This window comes from Balearica regulorum, chromosome 3 (assembly GCF_011004875.1).
Source record: "Balearica regulorum gibbericeps isolate bBalReg1 chromosome 3, bBalReg1.pri, whole genome shotgun sequence".
Taxonomy (NCBI): domain Eukaryota; kingdom Metazoa; phylum Chordata; class Aves; order Gruiformes; family Gruidae; genus Balearica; species Balearica regulorum.
The window spans coordinates 60132036-60153082 of NC_046186.1; the positions used below are offsets into that span (position 1 = coordinate 60132036).

General features: G+C 40.6%; 1 protein-coding gene across 1 annotated transcript in view; it reads right to left on the minus strand.

Moving 5' to 3' along the window:
* Positions 1–21047, minus strand: part of PTPRK (protein tyrosine phosphatase receptor type K) — a 419243-nt gene that overhangs the window by 197976 nt on the left and 200220 nt on the right. Inside the window, exon 6 of the mRNA XM_075748050.1 lies at positions 15292–15466. Within this exon, the coding sequence (XP_075604165.1) occupies positions 15292–15466 (175 nt within the window). The remainder of the gene's footprint in view (positions 1–15291; positions 15467–21047) is intronic.

The window sequence follows — 21047 nt, forward strand, 5'->3', positions numbered from 1 at the left end:
TGGTCCACAGACAGCTTTACAAAAACATGCATGGCATTGACACTTTGTAGTATTTTGCCTTGTGGCCACAAACATGTACAATTCCATATGGTTTATGGGATCTACCACAAAACATACACAAGGAACAAAAAGCTAATATAAATACTCAAAAATTTGAATGAAACATCCCACTATGTTACAGAAATTGTCTTACTAAATGCTTGGTAATTTCAAAAAAAAAGCTTAAATTCAGTTCAGTTGTAATCCATTTATTTGGGGGGAAATCTAAATAAAAACTCTAAACTGATCAAAATATTGTTACTGCTATTTATTTATTGAAATTAATTCACACAAAGTTAGGACTATCATTCTTAACAATAACTCCTTAACTCCTCATCAAAGGTTAATCTTGCTTTATAAGCCTTGAACCAACACCATGCAAAGTCTAAGCCTTTCAGATCACATTAGATAAGAACATATTCTGTACTTAAATCCTCCTTTCTTGGAGGATAAAGGGAATGCATGTAAGTTGACTGTTGAGAGACTTTTCCCTACCATCCCTCCTAATAATTTTTATATTAGAAACTTTAGAGCCTAATAAGTCAATTGTAGGCAATTTTTTGTTCCTAAAGAGGTACATTCACTTTTTTCTAGCACTGTTCACTGAGGTTTGTCTCTGTTTAATCCATAAGCTCAGGAGTGGAAATTTTCTCTTTCACTTACTAGCAAAGAATCCAGAAAGAAAAAAAAAAAATGCACTTAATACCATGTAATAAGTCCCAGACATCAATTGGGATGGCAAACTCAAAATGTTTGGCAGTACAAGATAGGCCACAGGTTTTAAAAGTTAAATGACTAAGGAAAAGGGACATGAACAACTACATGAAATGTTACCGATGAGGCCCTGGACACAAAACAGTTTCCAAAAAAAAAACCAAACCCCACACCCAAAAACCCAACACAAAAAACCAATAAAAAATTACAGAAAGTTTAGAGAAGAGCTGAAAATTCAAACTTCAGTCCCGATACAATAGTATCATCCTTCCTCTTTGAGAAGGGAGAGCACAAACTCTGCCATTAGCAACATGCACATACCTGGGGAACAGGGGAGAGAAACACATTCATTTTCCTTGTAAAAGTCCTTAAATCGTCTCCAAGACATGCCTGTTTGCAGTTCCATATCAGTCTCAATGACAAGCTCTCTAGCAAACCAGCACATCCAAATTCAACACAGCATCTCAGCAGGAAGAAATCTTCCCTTGTGCACGTAGCTAAGCTTCCCCCTACTTCAGGAGGGGCGGGTATGTTTCTCACCATTTTCTATCTATTTCCGCAAATATACTATCTTCTAGCAGTTAACACTGCAGGATAATCCTGCAATATGAATTATTAAATAGACAAATATTTAAAACTCTTTAGGAAAGAAAGAAACTTCCATTCAAACTATTCTGAGTAAACTTTTTGTAATCTCTTTAAAATTATCCTCAAATAACTCCCCAACCAAGATGATGAAAGGTCACTAGTACATTGCAAAGCATATTTTTATGAGATAAATTCCATTATAATTGCAACAACTATTCCAGCCACAATATAGACATAGAATCCAATTATCCATTTCATTTTCATTTACACCTCATGGGCTAGATCATTTATCATGTTCCATGATAATGATCAGAAGGCACATGGAAAGTGATTTCTGGAGGTAACAAATTACCTACCATATTAGCATAGCTTACAAGATCCTGTCAACAAGTACTATGCATAAATATGAGGTAATTAAATTTACAATGTGCAAGAGCGTTTGATATGCTACTTGCTTTTCTAGCAGCTGCCAAAAAATCTGGGTTACTAAATTCAACATACCAGTTTAGTTGCTTAAGTACAGTAATTTAGCTCTTCATAACACATCAGGAATCATTATGCCACTAGAACACCAACAGGTAGACAGCATGCAGTGAGCTCAAGATCTGGAGATGAATCTCTCATCATCTGGTATTATTGCTTCTTGCCACTGACCCATCCATCACGTCTCCGAGACAGGTTGGAATGATAGTGCCGGACCCTCACATTACTGCTCCTTGAACTCTGTCTCATCCATCTTTTGCATCATTCCCCATCTGCAGCTCAGTATCATCTCCCTGCTGCAAAACTGAGTGTGAACCTGTAACGCCTTTAACCTGCAGTGCCACTCTAATAGTAATTGATTTCTTTTTATTGCAGACAGTGCTCAGCAAGACTATGTGCGGCCGCTGAAGCTGGAAGACTGTCAGGACAGTACTACAATGCAAGTGTCTTATGACTTTAGGAACATGACCTATTTCCAAGGAAATATTGCTAGATTTCCAGGGCTAGCTGTTTTATAATGCATGTATATTTATCAATATATAAAACTGGTATAGGTATATATATGCAGTTTGTGTTCCTGCAGTTCATCTACAATTTAATAGCAAGATTCACTCAAATACAGCTGAAAATTAATGTCAGGGGTGGCTTCACTTTGTATTTTTGTTAAGTGCTTCAGTATTAGAACACTATTGGATTTTTAAATACATACTAAAACACACAGGTGTGCCTGCACTCAAAAAGGAACTTAGATTAACTCTATATTGATCATGGCAAGACTTCACGAGCATGATGAGTTGTGTACCATAAACCACCCAAGACTAAGCGTTTTAATTCAGCTTCATCTGAATGCTGTTATAAAAGTTTAATAAATCAAAATGATCAAAATGCCCCCAGTGGCAGGTTGGGATTCAGTTTCCAATTCAAATTCCCTTTAATATATGGCTTCTCTGACATCCTGCATTTTCTGCCATCTACATTGAATTCCAAATGCACTTCTTTTCATCATTACCATGCATCTACTCATCGGCACACTTTTTAACAACCCTGCACAATACACAGAGATGTCAAACCTAGAGGGGTTTACCCCTCCCCCAAACTGGAAAAGGATGGCAGGTAAGGGAACTTTGTCTACCCTTCAGTAAATATTTTCTTAACCTCCCTGCTAACGTCAATGGCATTTTAGCTGAGACAGACCATCCTGGGCTGCAGGATTCAAACGAAACATTTGATTTAAATAAATATATAGAGAGACACGAATTATCCAAGTGAAATACAGCACCGATGTGGTAGGGCAGTCTGGAGACATCTCTAACTAAGATGAGAAAAATCACATTACTGCAAATGACCTTGTCATTGTACTTGGATAAAACGTAGATATAAGAAACAAACCCCCTTATTTTCTCCCTGAAGTGACACCTGCCGAGAGCTTTTTCCTTGCCTCTTTCCTTTGCGCTGCCTCCCATCAAATCTAAAGGCAAACAGGGATCCCGCTATTCAGAGTGATCACATTTTAATTTCCCAAATGCTTTATTTGCTCTTTGAATTCACCTATGTACTTTCCTAATAAGGAGGCACACGAGAAAATTACAGAGGTATAGGAAGGACAACATCCAAACGGCGAGACCACACTCAAGCAATCAGTGACTAATGCCACATCTGTGGCATCACTGGCAACGCAATTTTGAACTGGGCTGAGTGAGACCACATCGTATCTTGCCTTTGCTGGTTTAGGCAGAGCACGTGATACGCAGCTTCTGCCGCCTGCATGGGGGCTGAGAATACCTGATCTGCCACAGAGGCAGAAGATGCCAGAGAAACATTACCTAAAGCCGGCACTAAGCCTGCTGGCGCAGACCTAACTCCTCTGCAGCTGTGAGCCGCCTGGCCAAGTTCATCCCAGGTCACTACTTTACATCACAGGCCTCCACCAATTTTGACTGAGTAGATGGACCCTACAGCTGTGTTTATTTTACTGCCAAATCATGGCAAGGTCTCCACAAGACCTGACAAGAACAATTAGCAGCCCGTTGCCTGGCAAGCAGGAGAGGGTCCTGTTCCTGCTCTCCTCCCCACTCTGGGCTTCTGGCCCTTGGGCCAGCTCTGGCGAGCTGACTGCACTCCCCGGTAAGTCAGAGGCGTCCCAGCCAGGCTGAGAGGGAGCAGCTTGACGTCCATTTTCCTTGTTGATAGCCTGTGGAAGTGACGCAGCCCTAGAGTCAACAGAAGGAGGAGAGGGATTGTGTGCAGCTAGGAGCATGGGAGAGGAGCAAAGCCTTCCTCCCTGCCAACAGCTGGCCCTTCACCGTCACTTTACCCAAACACAGCGATCCCTTAAAGCCCTGCCCAGCTCTCCCTGGCTCTGCACTGTTCCTTCTTGGGCCAGCATGGGCATTCCTCCTCCACATGGCGAGAGGGATCAGGGTTACAAACTTAACTTTAAAAGCTCTTTTTCTGCCTTAATTTTGGTGGAGGGAAAAAACCCCCAAAATGCTTTACTGACTGCTGGTATTCCCTAATGCCTCACTAGTGAGCAGTGTGGGACAAGAAGAGCAGACCTACAGAGAGAAGCTGTTGGTGCTGAGCACCAAGTGATCCCTCTATGTGCATATCAGGTAGTCTTGCTTGGGATAAACTTTAGTCATTACCAAATATATTATGAAATAAAAGCAAAATGTATGCATTCAGCTCTGGTGGCCCCAGTACAAGAAGGACATGGAGCTGTTGGAGAGTGTCCAGAGGAGGACCACGAAGCTGATCAGAGGGCTGGAGCACCTCTCCTACGAGGAGAGACTGAGATGGTTGGGGTTGTTCAGCCTGGAGAAAAGAAGGCTCCGGGGAGATCTAGTTGCGACCTTCCAGTACCTGAAGGGGCCTACAGGAAAGCTGGAGAGGGACTGTTTATCAGGGAGTGTAGTGACAGGACAAGGGGTAATGGCCTTAAGCTGAAGGAGGGCATATTTAGATTAGGTATAAGGAAGAAATTTTTTACTGTGAGGGTGGTGAGGCACTGGAACAGGTTGCCCAGAGAAGCTGTGGCTGCACCCTCCCTGGAAGTGTTCAAGGTCAGGTTGGATGGGGCTTTGGGCAATGTGGTCTAGTGGAGGGTGTCCCTGCTCATGGCAGGGGAGTTGGAACTAGATGATCTTTGAGGTTCCTTCCAACCCAAACCATTCTATGATTCTATGAATGCCTACTGGCAGCTAGAAAGTATTACTTCTCTCAAAGAAGGGTAGTTCCTTTGTTCTGACAGCAATCAAGGGCCAGGAAGAGAATAAAATCCAGAGATTTGTTTTGAAAGTACACTCCTGTCTGAATGTTTATGTACATGGTCAAAGATGACCTTCAGAAAACCAGTCAGGCATGCTACATATTCGTTCCTGGACACAAAACAAACAGTATCACACCTAATGGCACACAAATAGTGTCGCACTTAATAATTAGGTAAGATACAAGAAAAACTATTTGTAGTTCTAAAAATGATCAGATGCCTAGAGATTTATCAGCTTCAGATACATATAAGCAATGCTCAAAAAGAAACAAAAATAGCCATGGTGGATAAACATTGATCTAGCTAATTACCAGCATTCCCAGCCCTCCTCTTTTTTTCCTTTGTCCTGCTGGTTTCCATCCCGAGCCTGTGGGAAGAGAGTTCTCATCATGGTTTCCACTGAGAAGTGACTGGAGGAAAGAGAAGATAAAATGACTTTTGCAGGATTTGCTATTCCACGTGCTCTCCATGCAGGTTGGATGAAGCCTTGCAGGAAGCACAACAGGAACTGCTGGCTGCTTGGATTCACAAACCAAAGTGCCACACAGCATCAGCATCTACCACAGAGCTTGGGAAAAAGTATGCAATGAAAACCAAAAATAGACAATTTCCCTTGCACAATATTAGTTAATTAGTTAATCATGAAACTGTTTTGGTTTCTGCATGGTTATTTTTTAATAAGTGATTTTTAAGTTAACTATGATTCTGATATAAAGATATTTAGCACTTACGCAAAACTGTACAGAGGTTTTAAATCTATGCTTTGGCACAAGAGGTTATACGTTATTCATTCCTACCTGGGAGTGATAACAGGACTGAGTTTAAATAAAGATAAAAAAACACCTTAAAAATAAAGATAAGAAACCACCTCATTTCAGCTCAATCACTCGGTCACTTGTCTTCTTTGATGTAGCTATTAATTTTGTATTTGTTACTCTCTGATAAACTCTTTCAACAGGCTCTGTGGCTTTACACATAGAGCAAACAGCATACTTTCAAGAAGAAACGAGTTAAGATGAGCAGTATTCTCTCTTTCCCTCTGTACTTTGCCCCTCTGCTCTATACTCACACATTTTTTCCACGAGTGAGAAACCAAGGCATGACACTAATGTCCAAGTTGAGAGGGTACCACCCCTTACTTAAAAGATGCCTGAACCGCAGACCCCCAGGAAGGTAGAATCCTATGCCAGCAAGGGACACCTCTACATCTGCTCTTTTCTGATGCTCTATCCCAAATCCCAAATACTGAGCCTGGCCACGGGCAGGGCATGGGGCTACAGGACTCTGGTTTTTGTTCTGATCCAAATCAGTCACCTTAAGGTTCAGGGAATACAGTAGGATGATGCATATCAGCACAGAAGAGGTTAGCTTGTGCCTAATAAGAATATTAATCTAGACTACATCAAGCAGTACAAAACTCACATCTTATGAGATAAAAGCAAAATGTGTGCTTTATCTTATATGTTTCAGATCTTCCTGAAGAACAAATCACAGAGCTACAACAGAACAACTGTATTGGGTTTGCATGGCAAGGTTTTGGCGGGGGGGGGGCTACAGGGGTGGCTTTTGTGAGAAGCTGCCAGAAGCTTCCCCTGTGTCTGACAGAGCCAATGCCAGTCAGCTCCAAGGCAGACCCACTGCTGGCCAAGGCTGAGTCCATCAGCGATAGTGGTAGCCTCTGAGATAACAGAGTTAAGAAGGGGGAAATGTTGCCGGACAACAGCAACTGCAGCCAGCAAGAGGAGTGAGAATATCTAAGAGGAACAACTCTGCAGACACCAAGGTCAGTGCAGAAGGAGGGGGAGGAGGTGCTCCAGGCACTAGAGCACAGATTCCCCTGCAGCCCATGGAGAAGACCATGGTGAGGCAGGCTGTCCCCCTGCAGCCCATGGAGGAAGGATGAGGGGGTGTAGAGATTCCACCTGCAGCCCGTGGAGGACCCCACGCTGGAGCAGGTGGAGACACCTGAAGGATGCTGTGGCCCCGTGGGAAGCCCACACTGGAGCAAGCTCCTGGCAGGACCTGTGGACCCATGGAGAGCGAGCCCACACTGGAGCAGATTTGCTAGCAGGACTCATGTTGGAGAAGTTCATGGAGGACTGCTTCCCATGGGAGGGACTCCACATTGGAGCAGGGGAAGAGTGTGAGGAGTCCTCCTCCTGAGGAGGAAGGAGCAGCAGAGACAACATGTGATCAACTGACCATAACCCCCATTCCCCATCCCCCTGTGCTGCTGGGGGAGAGGAGGTAGAGAAATCGGGACTGAAGTTGAGCCTGGGAAGAAGGGAGGGGTGGGGAGAAGGTGTTTTAAGTTTCAGGTTTTATTTCTCATCATCTTACTCTGATTTGATCGGTAATCATTTAAATTAATTTTCCCCAAGTCGAGTCTGTTTTGCCCGTAACGGTAATCGGTGAGTGATCTCTCCCTGTCCTTATCTTGACCCATGAGTCTTTCATTATGTTTTCTCTCCCCTGTCCAGCTGAGGAGGGGAGTGATAGGACGGCTTTGGGGAGCACGTGACCTCCAGCCACGGTCAACACACCACAGCAGCAGTTCCCATTAAACAGACTTCAAGAGGATTCCAAGTAGATAGAAACACTCTTCACCCAAACTAAGCCAACCCTGGGATGAAGCCATTGGATAGGCAGTGTCCATCACACCAAAGAGCAGACTAATCTTCATCAAGAATACAAGGTTTTACTTTTAGTGATAGTGGCACACAAGCTTTAAAAATCATGCATGCATGAAAAGACTTTGAAATAACAGCACCCTTGAAAAAAGTAAGCAAACCAATTGCTACAAAGCATTGTGGCATTTCACGTTTAACAAGTTCATTAATGATTTGGGTGATGCAGAGTGTACCCTCAGCAAGTTTGCTGATGACACCAAAGTGGGAGGAGTGCCTGATAACACCAAAGGGTCATGCTGCCATCCAGAGGGATCTTGACAGGCTGGAGAAATGGGCTGACAGGAACCTCATGAAATTCAACAAGGAAAAGTGCAAAGTCCCACACCTGGGGAGGAACAACCCCAGGTATCAACAAATGCTGGGGCCACTCAGCTGGAAAGCAGCTTCGTAGAAAAGGATCCAGGGTCCTGGTGGACACCTGGTTGAACCTGAGCCAGCAATGTGTCCCAGGGTGGGGGGAAGAGGAGGGGGAAAAAAAAAAAAAAAGGCTAATTATATCCCAGGCTGCATTAGACAAAGTATTGCTAGCAGGTCAAGAGAGGTAATCCTTCCTCTCTCTTCAGCACTGGTGAGGCCACACCTGGAGTGCTGGGTCTAGTTCTGGACTCCTCAGTACATGAGAGACATGGACATATTGGAGAGAATCCAACAAAGATGATGATGAGACTATTGAAAAAGGCTGAGAGAACCAGGACTGGTCAGCCTGGAGAAGAGAAGGCTCAGGGGAGACTCATCAATGTGTATAAATCCCTGAAGGGAGGGTGCAAAGATGGCTGAAGCAGGCTCTATTCAGTGGTGCCCAGTGACAGGACCAGAGGCAACGGGCGCAAACTGGAACACAGGAGGTTCTGCCTGAACATTAGGAAACACTTTTTCACTGTGAGGGTGACCAAGCACTGGCATAGGGAGGTTGTGGAGTCTCAATCCTTGGAGATACTCAGAAGCCATCTGAACATGGTCCTGGGCAACCAGATCTATGTGTTTCTGCTTGAAAATGGGGGGGTTGAACCAGATGATCTCCAGAGGTCTACTGCAACCTCAATCACTCTCTGATTCTGTGATTTCAAATGTAGCCCTGTACAGCCAGGACCGCTCAACATAACAACGGAATTGAGCCTGTTCCAAACACTCTGCACTTCTGCTTCCTCATGCAAATCCAAGTCTCCTTTGGCTTCTTTTTTTTTTTTTTTTTTTTTTTTTTTAAATGCAGTCAGAACTATTTTCTCCTGCTTCTCCAGGAAATACAACTTTCCTGTGCATTCTAAAGAAAACGGGCAGCACACCTATTAATTACATAAACCAATGATGGAAATGAGCAAAGTTACTTGCACAGAAGCGTTGCCTGATAAGAAAGCGAAGCTGCTGCTCTTTCTGGTATGGTAGATATGTGAAGAGCTCAGGACTCCTATCTGGCTCAATGTATTAATTATGAATATGTAGAGTTAATGAGATATTTTCCTGTATTCTTGTTTCATTATTCTTATGTAAAAGAGGCAGGATTTGACTTCAGAGTGACAGCCCCTCTTTACCTGCTGCAAGAAACAGAGGGTTGAAAATAGGAAAATTCCTGTGTTAAATCTGCTTAAAGATGATAAGATCTTAATATGGTAGAGAAATTAATACCAGAGGATGTCACAAAAAGTTCAAGTTAATTGGATCCTGGACTCTTTGAAGGATGTTTACACTTAAATATACACCCAAAATATATCTTGTGTTTTATTAGCAAGGTTTAGAAAAACTTCGCAAAATCATTGCATTATTTTTCCAACTGCTGCAAAGTTATTAAGAAGTTGTCATTTGCTTTTCCTACAAGGATACAACTATGACAGAATTATGCTTCTGCTAATGGGAAAACTCAGTCGTTCTGAAGGTGGGCTGAGGGTACAAAAGAGTAACAGTATTAGTATCCATACTTATGAACCAAGCAAAGAAGCCACATGGCTCTTCTGACTCACAACTGACACATTTGCATTCTCATACAGAAGTCTGGCAATAGTTCAAAGGGACACTTAGCCAAGATAATGATGTTACGCCCACAAGTGTCAACAACTTGGACTATAGAATCTCTCTCCCCAGTTTCCCCTCTGCTCTGAAATTCAGTGAATTCAGAGAAACACACAACTAAAGACCCAGCTCAAGACTCTTCAAAGATACAGTCCAAAGCCTTATTACATATCACCACTGTCTCCTGGAAATTGAATTTCTGAACATATTACGAAGTATCACTAATAACCTGATTTGTCTAGCATTTATGGAACTGATGGTGGGTGATATGACCAGAGGGGTGGAAGGAAAAAAAAAAAAATCTACTATTCATCAGACAGATAACTTAATAATGGAGGACAGAGATATGGGTCATTTTGCAAAATTGGTACATAAAGAGTTAGCCCGTTTGCAAGCAGGGAGTATATATTCAGACTACCTGATGCATTTTCTTCTCTCTGCCACCTAGTGCTCTCCATGTTATTAGGCACATTTTTAAGTCCACTACTACACTGAACAAATAAACCAGGTAGCAAAATTGAGGACACACACTGGTAGCAAGGCCAGAGATTTCACTTTTTTCCAGACAAAACAAGTACTAGTGAAATCTGTAAAGTGAATTTCAAACCACAACTTTCTCAAAAGCAAAGACTTCAGAGTTTTCTTTTAGGAGAAAAAAATAATGCTCCTATGAGAAGTATTTGCCACAGGCAAACTCCATCTCCACAGTGTTCTGGCATCACCAGGGACCAGTCAAATTTCTGGTTTTCCTATATAAAATTCTTGAAGGGGTTTCAGACAAGAAAGGCAGAAACATCAGTGCCAGACTTACTTCCACAATAGAAACTGCTCCTGATAGCAAACTAAGTCAATCAAGAGAAGCAAAGAAGAGTATCACCACAAACCTCACCAAAACTTACCAAAGTTTTGAACCAAAGACTCAGAGGAGAGACCGCTTGCTAAATCAAAGCAAATATAAGAAACAACATAACTTTTTTCTTATTAGTAAGCCCGTACAAACAGGCCAGTTTATCAGAACTTGTGATTTCGGGATCAGAACACAGTAGAAGTAAACACGTAGAAGAAAACTGCCTTCCTTTTGTTTTCTGTTGCTAACTTAGATTTACCAGGGACATGAAGACAATTCCATATTTGAGCTACAAACCAAGGTGTAGGCTTCCCCTTGCTTTGACCCTACCACAGAAGAGCTGTTTGGGCTGGACGAAGAAATGTTAAAAACTACATTCACCTAGTGAAAACATAAAAATTTGTTATAATTTATGACTCCAATAAAACTTAGATACTTATCTTAGATACTATACTTAGAACCAAACATATGGTAGAGCTATTTACAGATTATTAATAACATTACGATTGAATCATATTGAGTCTTTTTCCTTATTTGTCTTTAACACTAATCTACATTCTCTTCCACCTAATTTATGTAAGATCCACTACACAAAATAAAACACACCATATTTCCACTGATTTTGCAGTATTTAATAGTATAATATTAAATTTTGTACAATTAGTCTGTTAACAATGTGTAGCTACTTTAAAGGAAAACAAACTTGGGAAAGCGTACAAACACTTTACATAAAGTGTAGTTCCTTATCATACCAGTTGAGAGCAGTTTCCTTGGGATTTTTTTTTACAATCAGAGCAACAAACTGCTGTTTCATGAAAATAAATTAAAAAAACCACCATCAAAAAACCAAAACAAATCAAACAAAAAAAACCCAGAAAGACTTAGCACTAAAGTGGATCCACTAAAGTGGATCTTCCAGATCCACTGCAGCCAAAGAAACTGGTGGTTTCATTCATGACCCCTGCGGGACTGCCCAAGTGCAAGACATTCCAAACAGGAACAAATTAAATTGGGATTATTCTACACAGTTTTGTTAGCAAACCACATCAGAACGCAACATCAGTTTCATTCCCTCCTGATAGCCACTTTTAACATACCAGGTCAACCAAGAGGTTGAGCACAACTGCTGTGATGAAAACTTGCTCTTTTTTTGATGCACACGATGGCTTTTCTGATAAATATTGCCAACTTCAAGACAAATATTTTGGTAGCTTTTAAGAGCTCTGAACAATGACACAGTACAAGAACTGGTTCCAGGGCAAAGATCTTTACTGGCTGCAGAGAGTAATACTATTTGGTACTGTAATTTGGAAAGTCTACACAATTGTATACAGCAATGCATACATGAGCCAGGGCATGGGTGATGTCTTTGGGCACTTAATTTCTACAATTTCTACAATTCCATGTTAAGTAGTAAAAGCAATAGAAAGACTTTGAGAGCACGATACACTTGTTCTCAAAAGCAGGTAAGAAACAAATAAGAAGAAAGAAATTGTCAGTGTCACCTTGTTCACTCTTCCTTACATATCACAGGTACTGTTCCTCCCACCATCTCACTCCAGTTCCAGTGAAGACACCCCTGAAGAGTTCAAGAAATTACCTCCCCAGAAATTGCCAATTTACCGGCCACCAAGCAAAAATATAAACAGACGAGTAATCAGATGCACCTATTCAGAGGAGAAGTTAACTAACAGTAATGACAGCACCAAGCTTCCTGTAAAAGGAAGGGGAAAGGGAGAGCTCCTTCTCCATGTATCCAAGAATGACAGCAATGCCACAGAAATTATGTAAAAAATCAATACAATGCAGCCACTGAGCTGCAAGCTGAAGACCAGCACTAAGCAAAGGTGAGACATTAAATCATTGACTGGAACTACTTTGGGTAAAATGTCATAATTGAATTAGAAATCCTATCTGAGTTTGATTTTTCTTCAAAAAATTAATCAGAGTAATTGAGTTATCCCTTTCAAGGTCTTCAAATGTATACCAGCCCTCCCAGGTAACCACATTTGTAATAAAGTTTAGAACTCCACGAAAAGTAATTCTTCTGTTAAAAACAAATAATGATGTTTCAATGAGATGTACATTACATAATTGGAAATTTCCGTCAGACTAACTTATGGACCGCCCATCAGAACAGTACTGGATGCCTCTACCCTACATTATGGTACCACACGTCCATACAGACGTAGAATATGTAAGGATCTCTGCCACATACCTAAACACACACATTTTGAGATACTGGGCAACAACTCCTGCTCCTCATCCCTCGCTCTCTAATACCGAGCGCTGTCAGTAAAGTTTGGCTTCTACAAACTGAAGACCTTATCATTACTCAAAATGATCTGGAAGCAATACTACAGCCATGACAAAGTACATTGTGTTTCATCGTTTGTTTGGGTTTTTTCTCCTCCTCTGGCTGTGAGAACACACAGATCAATACTCTTCAGCATGAGAATTCTGCAGCGAAATTTTCATTTCTTACAAACAGCAATAAAAAGGCCCCAAGCATGCCCTGTCACTTCCAGTTTAGAAGGAAACGCACTAATAAACTCTTCCCCCGGGTCATCTTTGACAATGGGCAATACTATGCCAGCTCTTATTAAAGGCAATTCGTATCAGTGGCCCAAAAATTTCCTTTAAAATTATCATCTTTTGAATCCATGCAGCAGGATGTCAGCTTTAAAGTGCCACTGAGATATAGGACCTGTCATTATGGTTAATTTTCAGTACAGTTTTAACACCAGGGTAGCTGATCCCTGAGGGTATGCTTTTTTGGCTAACAAGATTTATTTAGTGGTTATCCAGACAAACAAGAAAATATATTACTGTATATTGCTTTTCAAATACAACAGCAAGCAATAAATCCTACTGTAAAACATAAATCTTAGTTCTCCACCATGATGTCAAATAGATGAAAATGTTTTTAGAAGATTAATATTTTTCTTTTATTTTTTAAATATTTATATTTTTTTTTATATATATATATATAAAAACCCCCTTAAAATTCTTGGGTTTCCAATGCAAAAAGCACACAAAAAGTAAAATTAGCCTTAAAATATGAAACATATATAGCTCTTGTACATACAGCTAGATACCAAGTTTATGATTTGAGCCATAAAGATGGTATTCTCTATTAAATGACCCAAGCTTCTCTGCAGAAAAATATGCTGCATTGAAAAAGAGTACTATGAAGTGTGATATTATCTCATTTTTTTGAGAGAGAAATGGTGGTTTAAATACCATTTTATTGCTCTATTATAATAGAAGGAAAAAATAGAAAATGTCATTTATTGGATAAATACATCCATTTGCCCTGCTTTTCTAACAACAAAACAGAAAGTCTGGTTTTGTGCTGTAACAGGACTAATTTCATTGTATTAGGATGAAGACTGTCTTGCACTTTGCTAGACAAAAGGTACATCTACAGAATAAAAAAAGCTGTTAACATATTGTCTAAATCCTCATATGGTCAGCAAAGCCCATTTTTATTGATGTTATATAGAAGGCATAAAACCTAGTTGACCTCAATCAACCGGTCTCTGAGGGAAAACACTCCCGCCAGCAAATGCCAGATACCACATATCTTAGAGCATTTCCTACGCTACTTTTACTTCTGCAAGCCGAGGACGAACATCCTTTCCCAGTCCTGGCTCCAGACGCAGTGGCTGACTCCCAGATGCCGACTGACCAAAGAGCCGATTGCTGGACCAACAAGTCAAGCGAGAGCCCATCGTGTGCCCAACCTCTGCACTTACCTGGCCAAAACAGCCCCCGCACCGGGCAGCAGCACCACAGGCAGATTTTGTACACCTCTTTTTCTCGCTTCAAAAACATTAAACCTCATCACAACTAAGAGTGAAATGGGTGATTTTGCAGGTGACACAATTACACAAGTAGACACTTGACAGCTTATCCCAGGCCAAACTACAAGTGGCTTTTGGAAGCGAAAACTGAACTCCTGTATTCAGTTATATCCTTTGCCAGTCAGATGACATGCTTTCAGAACAAAAAATGCATAAACAAATCACCAATATCACCACACACAAGCTATGGTTGCACCCCAACAGGCTTCCACATGAATTGTAACAAAAAAGTATTTCAAGTAGAAAAAAAGCAAGTTTGTCATTTTCTTCCTCCTGCTTCAGAGGTTGGAAATCATCATAGAATATCTCCATAATGCTCTCCCGTCCTTGGGTAGGTTAAAGTTTACAACTCTTTTTATATACCTATCTTCCAGGTAAGAGAACAATGTGGTATTATTATTTGCTGTACTACCAGTCTGCTCAAGGCAACAGGTTTTAAAAGGGAATGTTAACTAACTACAGCAGATTCTCTCACACTTGTAAAAATATTTATAAATAAGTTAAGCAGTTTTCAACTTAAGTTCAACAAATAGCATCCACAGAAAAGCATACAGGCATGTTACACACATTGCAAGATCAGGGTTTTTACACAGATGAATTTTATGGAAAGAAATTGTAAGAAGTTTTGCAAACCAGTCCTTCATTTTATGATAAATTCAGGAGCGTCATAGGGCTAATCTTTGGACAATCATTTCAGATCAAGGCACCTGTAGGCTAAATAAAAGGTGTAAGTAGAAAGCACTGGTATTAAGAGGATTTAAATGGATAAAATGAAAGCAATTAAAACTTTACCTCGAACAATAAGTTGAGCAAAATTTGACACTCCTGAACCTCTCTCTGACTGAGTCACACAGCGGTATAAATCCTGGTCGGTTTTTGTCACTTCTTGCAATTTAAAGGTAGCAGCAAATCTTCTGTGATTGATATTTTTAGTCTGAGCAACTGGAATATCTTCCCCATTTCTTCTCTGAAAATAAGAGAAATCAAGGCAGAGTTATCTCATAAGAATACAAAAGACATTTATCATGATCATCATACAATGAATACGTTAAAAATAATCCAAACGCATTCACCCTGTGCTGCATTTCCATGGTAGAAGAGCTCAGTGCTGAGGTCCCATCAAGAGACAAGCAGTACTCAAAAGCATGTCAGACTAAAGTTTGGGGTGAAAAGCACCATCAGGCTTTCACACTGCCATAAAACATGACCATGACATACTCAACTGCCACTGCTTCTTAGCTGGAACCACCTTAAGAAAGCCCAGCAGGAGCACTTGTACTCCTAAGCAAATTCATTCCATATTAAATAAAATTATAACAGATACCCTGAGTGTATTGTAATAAATATTTAAACAAACCTGGTTTTGAAATTTCACAGGTTTTCAACAGCTCTTTTTCAGCAATCAGCCAATGTTTCCTTTTTACGTTCCCTTTTATCTACCCAAATTCAGTACCTTCTAAAATTGTACCTTTGTTATACTAAGGACCACCTATCTACCTATAGCTAGTTGAAATAAAGAGAGGAGGGAAGGAAGCTGCTAAAAGAGGAATGATGTATATCTCATTTAAAGGAAGGAGCATAAAGAGTTCTGAAAAAATCATAGCTACCACAAATCACTGAAAAATTTAATCTGTCTGGAGCTGCAGGGCAGGGTGAGAGGTCAGTAAGGTAGAAACAGTTTGAGCTCTTTTGCGACCCTTTGTCCTTATTCACATTCACATTAAATGCTCAGTTTTTATTTTAATCAAAAAACAGACCCTCCACCAAAAGTTAGTATTGAAAAAAAAAAAAAAAACAACCAAAAAACAAAAAACATGCACCAAGTGAACAAATGATGTCCCTGCTCTCTTCCATGGATCAACTACATGTTATTCCCTGACCAGGATACAAATTCTGAGTGCTCAGCTTTGCTCAGACACCAGAAAGACATCATAATTTCCTCGTAACTGCATTGCCTGCTCTGCTCGATACATAGCAAAACGTGACCTCCACTGACATTTTTAGCTCTAATCAACCCCTTGAATGAGAAACTTCATTGAGGTCTTAAACTCAGAGCTTTCTGTCTAACACAAGGAGCGGTACTGCTGAGCCACAGAATTTAACAACCTGAAAGCCTGTGGCAAAAATAGAAAGGGGAGAAAAAGGAAACGAGTTAATGCTGCATGCGTATATTAGCCAGCCTCCTGTCACAGGCAGTACCACCTCATAATACTCCAACACTTCGTTTTACATCCACCCTTTGCGATCTTAGCACGGGTTAGTCACTCTCTAAACAGTTTTGCGACAGATTTACCAGGGGTTCAGTGCTGCTGCAAACTCACTGTAACAAGTATTCATTTTAACTCTTAATGTGTTTCAACAGATGAATTTTAGCTTCTGCCATCTTTCTTGCAGTGGTCAAAGCACCCAGCCCATGCTCCACTGCAAGCCTCGGGTGAAAACATTCATTTATACCAAACTTGGCAGATTTCAGATTCTTTCAGTCACTGGTATTCCCCTACAAAGACCACACCATCACCTTTATCAACAGCAGTGACTCTTCTTCATTTCATGAAGGCAACGCCTATTTCCACCCCCCCCCAGCCACTCTTTTCCCCGTTACACCCGAAAGCGCCGGAAGCCGCTGCCCCGGGGTGAGCTCAGCCTGCAGGGCCGGGCCAGAAAGCAGAGTGAGATGCAAAGAGTGAAACCAGACCTCCAGAAGAAAGATGGTGCATGAGACACTTCCAAAAGGTACTCGCACTGCTTCTCCCTAAAACAGTCACCATCCTCTGAGCACCGAAAGCCTGCTCATCGCAGGGATGCTATCTGACAGGGATGTTCACAGGGCAAAAGCAATGGAGGCTGGGCACTTGGAAACCCGGCTCCATCGCAGCGCTGGTGAGTCGCCCTGCAGCCAGCACTGGCTGCCTTCTCAACTCTGCAAATATCTGCCTCCTATTAAGAAGAATTAAGGAAGTTTGCTGATGCCTGCAAAGGACTTCTACAAATGAAAGGCCTTACTGAACTTCAAGGATCAATGAAATTATTAAATTCCAATATCACACAAATGAGGAGCGATGCTAAAGGCTTTATTTCGGAGCTGCTCAAGCTACGGCAAAATTATTTTGTGGGAGGTACACCTCCCCCTCCGCTTAGCTGGCTTCTCCTGACAGGGAAAGCTAAATCCTAAAGCAGGATTTTCTAGCTACTTCCCCCCACCTCTCATTTCAACCAGAGGTTTGAACTCACTGGAATGATAACTTAATATGAAACTTGGATCTGGTGCCTTGAAGAAACCAAAATAAACAAACCTCATGGCATTTTCTTCCTCTCGTGCTCGTCCATGCCCACCCACAGCACAAACTCTCATCACCACACCCCGGCCAGCCAGCAAAGGGAAGTCAAGCTCCCCCACTAAACACAAACTTACCACATAGTTGTTAAAACAACCAAGCAGCATATAATAAAAAGAAGGCGCATTGTTACAAATGATATGGTAGCAGAATTGAGAAGTAACCCATGTAACGTAGTCTTTCTTGCTTTGCTATGAAGGGAAATAAAAGTATTAGAGAGTTTTCTAAAATGAAGACTCCCTTCAGTAAGTCCAGTGCTTTAAATCTGAATGCCAAGCACTCGGTGTGCAGCAGAGAAGCATATCGAGGCTTGCTGTGTAAAATAATTTCCCCTCCGAAGTTATAAACTTGCTTACTTAAGCTTGTCTGCACGCTTCATGTTGAGAAACAACGTGAATCGGGCTCCTACTTAAAATGAAATATTAATGCACTTTCAAAGCAAATAATCAAAATTAAATTTAACAAGATTTACAGCTCTACTCCAACCACAAAATCTACGTCTTTCTTTTCTATTTACATCAGTGATTGCCTACCACTTTATCTTACAAGGCTTAGAGTAGTTGCTCAAATTTCTCTGTATAAGGATTTGTTTCTTGGAAATCCAACTGCACAATTACATCTTCAAAGTCTATCTTCATGTACAGCTTACCCATTAAAATATTTTTCCATCATTAAAATGATAAAAAGTTCAAACAGAAGACAGTTCTCACTTAAAAATGAACGTTAAAGAAAATACCCTGCATTCATTTCAGCGCGTATCCCTTACACTGGTAAGCTATTAGCCAGTCAGAGTTCAGATGCACTGCCACGATCTCTTAATTAAATTCTTCTTTTTAATGTCAAGGCATTACTACTGATTTTAAAGGAGAGGAAAGAAAGGCAGCCGTGCTCTCTGCTTATTAGAGGGTTCCTGGTACATACTGTTTCAATTTATGTCCTGCTCACACTGAACAGAGCTTGAAAATGCTGCTCAATTAGGTTTTAAAAATTCAATTTAAAATTAATGTGGAGTTATACTAATAGGTAATGGCTGTACCCTGTGCGATCCTTGGTTCCTCCAGTCCCTTGCTGTCTGATTTGATAACCCTAAATTGCTCATTTAGGAGAGGTCACCACCAGGCAGTTCTCCTCCTTTTGTGAAAATAACTCTGAGCTTCACAAAGAACTATGCTCTATCAACACTTGATTTAAAGAAATATAAGCATGTGGAAAAACCTCCTCAATTCTGGCATCTCAGGCATTTAAAATTATGACCTTAGATAAGTCTCTATGACTTCAAGGTTAATTTTAATTTGATAGGAACATGATTTTATTAATTATTTTTCAGGCAATGAAATGAGATCATCTGTATTTTAAACAAAGTCAACAGTAAAGTCTACACAGCTTAAAAAACAATCATAGGCAAATTAACAATTAGCCTAAAGTTTCTCTTTTCTGTCTCATGAAAGAAATCAGGCATTCAATAAACATGAAATGAAATTTTAGTGGATCTTCCAGAACCTGAATAGAACCAGAGGCATCTAAACCCCGTTTCTAATTTTCTAATACAAATTTAAAACTAATCCGTATTTCTCTCTCAACTTTTCAGACTGAAAAGTGGTTGTTTGTTGCTTTTTTGTTTAAACAGCAATAATATACCATAACTTTCTGTGGTAATGCTCCCTCTAAATTTTCCTGAACTCTTTTTTTTCATAGCACTGATTTTTATCAGCCTGGACAGCTCAACCTTACACATCCCCGTGCCTTCCTTACTGTAAACACCTTAAAATAAGTCCGCTCCACTGCTAATAATTACAGTCAACTCTGGTTGCCTTCTCAGGCTCTCGGCTAGACGCCGGGATGCCTCCAGAGATCCAAAGATGTCAACACTTCGGATGCTGCAGTGACACGTGTTACTCAGGCAGCAGCGCCCACTTCAGCTGGCCCCCAATCGTTCCCTCCTCCCCTGCACTCCTGTGCTCCTGCAGAAAACTGACCTGGAATGGGAAAAAAACCAACAAACCTTCCTGGAAAACATTCTCCCTCCCCCATATATTATCATCACTAAATGGATTAGCTCATGATCGGATTCACTGCAGGAGCACAGGGAGCAGAGGAGAGGGCAGGATCTGTGCGGGGAGGAGGGTGCAAGCCGAGAGTTTGAGCAGCTCAGTCCCTGAAGGTGCAAGCAAAACTTCACCGGAGAGCAGAACAGCCAGAAGGATGGCCCCAGCAGCCTGGGGGATTACACCTCTGCTGCCCCGAGGAAAAGGGAATTTATAAATAACATGCTCCAAAATTTTTGTGGTTTTACTCATTGCGTAAAGGGAGAAATGTCATTTTTTGCAAGAGGGAAAAGGGTTGAATGTGGATAGTTTGAATGCCAGCAATAAAGCAAAAGCTCTGCCAAAAGATGTTTTCAAAAAATAAAACAACATGAGGGGAATAAACAACACAAATAACTACACTTTTTAAATTTTACTTACATGTAGCTGTCTGGCTCTTTTCAGCATATACAGCATATGCTTTTACAGCATTTGAACATAACTTCCAAACGGAGAAAAAAAATCTATCTTTCAAAATTTTTTTTTTTATTCTTACTCATTTTATTCTTTTACACAAATGTCTCAATATATATTCTTGGGACTTTAAAACTTATTAAACATACTAGAAACATAATAAAGCATGATACCTATTTATCATACAAAATGATAAGTAAAATTTTAATTTTTTCCCCACCTACAAAAGAGTAAATGACTGAACAAGGGGGATTTTTTTCCAGTCAATTTTATTTACAAATGCATGATTTAAGCCTAAGAAATCTTTTTTTTTTTTCCCAAGCAGAATGAGAACTGCAACTATAGCTTAAATAATATGCCTAGATTGTCATATCTTCTTCTCAGTATACAAGAAGGTGAAGTAGCAAGTTCTTCTGTTTATCTGATTTTTTTTAAGAGAAAGCATGGAGTTAAACTTTTTTTTTTTTTTAGTAGGAAATTAATACAACCTGCTTTAACTTGCTGATCTCCCTACATCCATGGCAAACCAGACTAAGATCCTACCTTCCGATGAACTACACATTCATTTCTTAGCAGGAACAGCAACACAGCTTTTCCCATGCAAATGTATACTGAAGATATTGAATAAATGTGACAAGCCAAGTTTTATCCTGCATACTGCACTGCAGTACAGAAAAGCCCATGATTACTTTAAGCGTCTTGGTTACATGCACTG